Source organism: Austrofundulus limnaeus, unplaced genomic scaffold (assembly GCF_001266775.1).
Source record: "Austrofundulus limnaeus strain Quisiro unplaced genomic scaffold, Austrofundulus_limnaeus-1.0 Scaffold28, whole genome shotgun sequence".
NCBI lineage: Eukaryota > Metazoa > Chordata > Actinopteri > Cyprinodontiformes > Rivulidae > Austrofundulus > Austrofundulus limnaeus.
This window is the reverse complement of record NW_013952430.1, coordinates 932,439-938,428: the sequence shown is the minus strand read 5'-3', so window position 1 is coordinate 938,428 and position 5,990 is coordinate 932,439. Positions and strand designations below refer to the sequence as shown.

Here is a 5,990-nt window from a genome sequence, read left to right as displayed (position 1 = left end):
ACTCTCAGACTGAAGAAGTCTCTTGGAGGAGAGACGAAACGTTTCATTAGAGAAGAACCCGTCCAGAAGACCTATACAATTTTTTTCTTTTTAAATTATCCAGACGAACTCCTGGAAAAATTCATCATGTCTACCCCTGTAATGCAATACTGAACCAAATTATGACTAGGCCTGTCACAATAACAAATTTTACTGGATGATAAATTATCTCAGAAATTTCTGCGATAAACAATAATGTTGTTGGAGACCGGTTTAAACTAATATAATGATATCACCCCCTTTTAAGTACGTTTGCATTAAAATTTACACAGTGTAAAAAGAGAAAAACAACTGTCGGTAATCCCAAGGCGTCGCCAGCTGTATGAAGGTCTCAGAAAACTGAAGACGCTCCTCTGGCTAAATATTACAGAGGTTAGGAGACCATCACCTGGCAAATACTTGACACCAGAGTTCACTCCTCTCTACGCTAAGGAGTAAAAAAAAAAAAAAAAGAGGGAGACATGAAAAAAAATAAGCAAGCAGGCAAATGAAAATTATTGTCTTCATTTTAATTTGTCTTCCTCAATTTAATTTATCATACGATTAATTGATTTACTGTTTATTGTGACAGGCCTAATCATGAACAAAAAGAATAGAAATCAATTGCCTTCTCTTACACTAGTTATTATTCTTTCTCACTGCAGGATGATGCACTTCAAACAGTTTGAAAACAACCTCTCCCACAATGATGGACAGCATTACTGATGTCTTTCCTTAGCAAATTAATGCATACCTGAACGCTTCATCTTACAGAGGTGGTCACACTGCTGTGGATCAGTTAAACTGTATATTTAATTAAAGTTCTGGCTGCTCCTAAGAAGTGCTTTGTTTGGACTTTGTTTTGTTAAACTGTGACGTAGTGGAACCTGTTGTTGTGCACAAGTCTCACGATTGGCTAGTTTATTGTAATAAAAAGCAATTCCTGGGAAACTAAAGACAACGGACTGGGGAGCAAAGCTTCAGAGTGATGCTCCGTGGGGGACTCACATGTGTGCAGGCACTCTGTGATGGTGGTGGCGTCGATGAGGAAACCGCAGCAAAGCGCGCAGCGAATATATGGATAAAACTGACTGAGGGCCAGTTTGGGCTGTTGAAACGACAGCAGGTCAAAAGGTTGGTGCTTTGTGACAACATTTCTATCGTGATGCATGTATACTACATTGAAAGACAAGTTGTTATCATGAAAAGTGAGTGCGGCCGAAGCTCCATTAGGTCAAAAACAATACCCACCTCGTCCTCTGTGTCGCTGCATGATGTGTTCGCGGTCCCGTCGTGGCTTCTATGGGAGTACTGACGTGATGCCATACCCGGCAAGTGCCAACCTCACTGTATTCACTTAGATAATACTTTTTACAGCATATGGTATATCGTGTCTGAGAGATTAAAGTCAGCCGTGCTCTTGGGTTTTTCTTTTCTACGTGAAACTTTTTGCTAAGAAACTACGCGGGACGGCTCGGCTAGCATTAGCTTCTCTGCAAGTTGGGAATCCTCTTCTTCTTCTTCTATTTATTTGCAGTTAAAGCATTACCGCCACCTACTGGTAGGAGTGGGAATCAACGCCTCCAGCTTCTAGATGCAGTATTTTTTATTTATGTATTTTATTTTATTGTTGTTTAATTGGAAAAATATGGGTGTCTTATTAATCAATTATATCAGTATCCTTTTCATAATAAACACTTATTTTATTTTAATAATGCTCTACAGGAGAGTGGCTGTGGGGGTGAATTTCTGTTGCAGGTCTTATAGTTGGCCACTAGATGGCAGTGTAAACCATATTATTTCCAACATGGGACAAAAATACTACACCATTCTGCGTTTCTGAAAGTTCACGTTAGGTCAAGTGAAAAAAGATACAAAATATCTGTAAGTACAAACAGTGTAGAAAGAATCTCCTATGAATAAACTTATTTTTAACAAGGTAAATTAAAATGAAATGAGATTGTTTCTGTCAGTGTCAGCTTTAAGAGCTCTAAATTTATCTAAAGCATGAATGTGTATAGGACTTTTAAACTACACACCAACCTAGAACGGTCACCACTTATCTGTCTTCCAAGAACTTTATTCTTTGTAAGAGTGTAAGAGTGTCATTTACCAGAACATTAGGTCAAGTTTCACATCTTCTTTCCTGCAGCTCAGCAACAGCTACTTTAAACTAAGAGTAGTAAAAGTCTTTAATAGACATTTCTTTTTTATTTTTTATCATCAGACAAACATATTTATTTGTTTTAAAACTAAAACCTTTTTACAATTAATCAAAAAGAAAAATAAGTAAGTCCTCAAGATGGGTTCTTCTTTGACGAAACGTTTCGTCTCTCCTCCAAGAGACTTCTTCAGTCTGAGGAGTTTCAGGTGAACTCAGCCTTATAAGCTCTTCCTCCACATGGTGGACAAACAGGTTGGTCACATGAAAAAGAGGACCATCAGCCAAACAGTAGGTCGTTAGAGTCTCAGTTAGCTCTATTGTTCATAGAGGGTCATGTGCAAGTAGGGGTCTCTGCGGACGAGTGGGCGTGTCCCAACGAAAGGCGATTCTAAAGCGACACACCTGATTTGACGGACTTTTTTTAAGGGACACATCTGACTGGACAAGCAAAAAAAGGGGGCGTCACCGTACGGCACCACCTGATTGGACAAGAACAAAAGGGGCATTGCTGTACGGCACCACTTTTTCTGGAGAACCCTACATGGGTCACATTTCTCCTGGTTAACCTTAGTGTTGGGGTCAGGGTCAGGCTGTAAAGAGGTCAAGCAGGGTCTAAGGATACCGTCATGTAGGCCTTGTAACCCACAGTGTTTATGCTTTAGACACGCCCGCTCTTGTGACACGCCCACTTTGATTCTGCAGATAACCCCTTCTCTCATGTGCCCATCACCGATCCACACCTTTTGCTCACAGGGGGCGGAGTCATACTTGCAATAACAGCACTGTAGGAGGGGACATGAAGGCCTCCACCTCTGTTTAATGGTGGACATTTTTTCTTCCCAAAGATACTTTTGTTTTAAGTTTCTCTACAAAAATGCATCTCTCTGTTGTATATGGGGGATGAACAAGAAGATTTAATTTATTTGGCGATAGTGATGAGAGTATTCTGATGACTGCAGAGTTATTAATAAGCACCACAGAGTTGATTTCTTTTTCTTAGGTTGGGCTTTAGGGGGACAAGTTTTTCTGATCTCTGCAGCCGGTGGGCCTTGTAGAGCTTTATCAAGTGTTTACAGACCCACTCTGTGGCTGCATTGAGCAGATCAGCCTAGAGAAGGCATTTGAGGTATAGAGGTGCCATAAAACAAGAGCACGCTGGGTGACAACAGGGCAACAGCACCTTCACAGGCTGAACCACCGGAGGCCCATCAGGGGACATTCCTAATAGACTTGTATGCCATTCTACCCCTGGTTTAGGGAGACGTACTGTAGTTTATGGTTAAAGCTGGCTTTAAAGTAGCATACAATTATTTTAAGACATTAATAAATCTCAAAAGCTTTCGCGGACCACATAAAATCCCATGGCAGGCCAACATTTGGCCCACAGTCCTCGACTGTGACGCATGTGCCCCAAGTGTAGCGGCGAGTAGCTTCTCATTTGTGAAACGACCACGTCCAAAGACACAAACTGTGGTCATAAGATGCTGATTTATTTCAGAAGGGTCAAATTATTGGCGTCAAGCACAGAAAAGATCTAAGGAGATTGCTGAAACTAAAATCAGGTGAAGAACTGCCCATCGCTTTATTAAAAACTGGAAGGACAGTGAGGAAAAAAACATCATCTTCAATGAAGGGATGTGGTTGGAGAAAAGTCACGAATGATCGTGATGGGCGATCACTTAGACATTTGGTGAAATCAAATCGTAGAAAAACAACAGCTGAACTCTGTTCCACAAACAATACGAAGGGAACTCAAGGGATTTTTACTAAACAGCTGTGCAATAAAACCACTTATCAGTGAGGATAATCAGAAGAAAACATCTTCTATTTGCTCTGAAGCATAAAGACTGGACTCAGGAGCAATGGAAGAAGGTCATGTGGTCTGACGAGTCCAACAGATGTGTTTTTTTTTTCTTTTTTACACTAAATTTGAACGTAAACCTCCATAAACAGGGGGTTATATCATTGTATTAGTTTAAACTGGTCTCCAAATAATATTATCATCTATCGCAAATAATTTCTGAGACAATTTATCGTCCAGTAAAATTTGTCATTGTGACTGGCCAATTGAACATGACTTAAAAAAATCACCAGATTATTCGTTTAACTGTGTGATATATAATGAAATAGTTTTTAAAGCATAATTCTTAAGGTTTTAAATCACGTTTTTGTCTCCTTTGTGGATAAAGCAGTTCAAATTTAGTTTGACAATGAAACCTGAGCTCCCAGCTGGTCCAGTTCACGGCATGATTTCTGGACTTGGACAGGGAGTATCATCATCATCATCATCATCATCATCATCTTCGTCATTATCACTATCCTCCTCTTCCTCCTCGCAGCCCACGGGAGCCGTGGGGAGCTGCGTGACTGTTCGCTGCTGTGGCCGCTTCCGCATGCGCAGTGTGGGCGGAACACGAGCTCTGACTCAGCTGTGAGTCACCGCACGACACGTCTGTGTCACACTGCCGCTGCCTTCAAGGACCGTGGGATTAAAGGCTACTCAATGTGAACGCGCTTGGTTTATCTACATGATTGATTTGAAGTGAGCAGAAGTTACCCGAAAAGTGATTAAATCTCACTTTGGACTGGAAGTAGACAGCATAGTTTGTTAAATTCAATAAACTCTGCCAATGAAAAGATTTTAAGAAATGTAACAGCATCTAAAGGATTAGGCTATCATCTAAAACTGGATGCAAGAATAACCAACAGACCTTACGTGTCACAATTGATAAAAAAAAATAATTTTTCTTTAAAAAAAAACACAAATTCTATATACAATAATAGGTATTAAACAAAACAAAATTAATAGGAACTTTTGATACTGAAATGCAATTAATTACATCCAAATGCCCATTTTAATTTAAACAAGTTTCATAAATACAACATGGACTGCTTGTTTACTAGCAGTCAGGTGAGTTACGTACCAGTAACACACGTGACTCTCAGTTCGGGATATTCCTGAGGCCACACTTCCGTGATCTCCACGGAAAATACCGGGGGGAAAAACCCGAGTCATTTTTTAAATTTTAATTATTAATTTTAAATTGGTGGAAAGTTTTATTAAATACCCAGTTCTGACAACACGTTTTATTTCTGCTTTAAAGATTCCCAGGGAAAAGGAGTCAGGACGTTATCGTCTTATTTCCTACGTTTCTGTTGACGCCTGAACGCAGCACCAAAAAACTAGCTGATCTAACATAACTTGGCGTCCCTACGCTTCTGCTGACACCTGAACGCAGCACCGGACGAGTTGACATGACTTGGCAGTCATTGCGGTGAGACGTTCAGGGAGACGTCGGCCTGGGGCTGAATAAGTGGGCACTAAGGGGGTTCCAGGTTTTGACGGAATGAGATTTGTCCTTTGATAAAGCCTTCTGGGACCCTCTTTTACACCTGTTTGTCTACTTCAGCACCGTGCTGGACGGGTCTACTGAGGGTGAGTGTCTAATTCACTCTTGCGGTGAATCAGTCAGTCAGTCAGGGTTCCCTGGCTGGTGGGTCTCTGTTAGTTTTCTGTGTTTGTTACTTTCGTGTTTTAACGTCTTAGAAAGTGTCTATTTTGTTAACAAGAGAAGCGTTTAACGAATGGGAAAGCGTCTTGTTGTCTGTCTCAATAAGTCAAAGCTTTTAGAAGCGGAAAAACTGCGTGGAATTCCCGTTACGCGTTATACGCGCTGACAGCCGCGTACTGCCAAACTCCCCCGGAAAAAAAGCAATATTTAGTGTTTGAACATAATTTAAAAGCTGGTCTGATACAAGTTAGGAAAACATCTGTGCTTTCATACGAATTGTTGATGCTCTTCAAATC

The 5,990-nt window shown here is 40.6% G+C and overlaps 2 protein-coding genes and 1 long non-coding RNA gene across 3 annotated transcripts in view; 2 read left to right on the top strand and 1 right to left on the bottom strand.

Moving 5' to 3' along the window:
* The window catches only part of pcgf6 (polycomb group ring finger 6), a 17,074-nt gene extending 15,540 nt beyond the window's left edge, over positions 1 to 1,534 (bottom strand). The window contains exons 1-2 of the mRNA XM_014005039.1: positions 1,270 to 1,534; positions 1,027 to 1,126 (exon numbers count right to left, since the gene is read on the bottom strand). Of these exons, the coding sequence (XP_013860493.1) occupies positions 1,027 to 1,126; positions 1,270 to 1,344 (175 nt within the window). The 5' untranslated portion in view covers positions 1,345 to 1,534. The remainder of the gene's footprint in view (positions 1 to 1,026; positions 1,127 to 1,269) is intronic.
* The window catches only part of LOC106515322 (uncharacterized), a 62,842-nt gene continuing 57,974 nt past the window's right edge, over positions 1,123 to 5,990 (top strand). Inside the window, exon 1 of the long non-coding RNA XR_001309992.1 lies at positions 1,123 to 1,152. This is a non-coding gene — a long non-coding RNA (uncharacterized LOC106515322). The remainder of the gene's footprint in view (positions 1,153 to 5,990) is intronic.
* sertad2b (SERTA domain containing 2b) overlaps positions 5,423 to 5,990 on the top strand; it is a 53,026-nt gene continuing 52,458 nt past the window's right edge. Inside the window, exon 1 of the mRNA XM_014005037.1 lies at positions 5,423 to 5,618. The gene's annotated coding sequence lies outside the window, so the exon portion shown is untranslated. The remainder of the gene's footprint in view (positions 5,619 to 5,990) is intronic.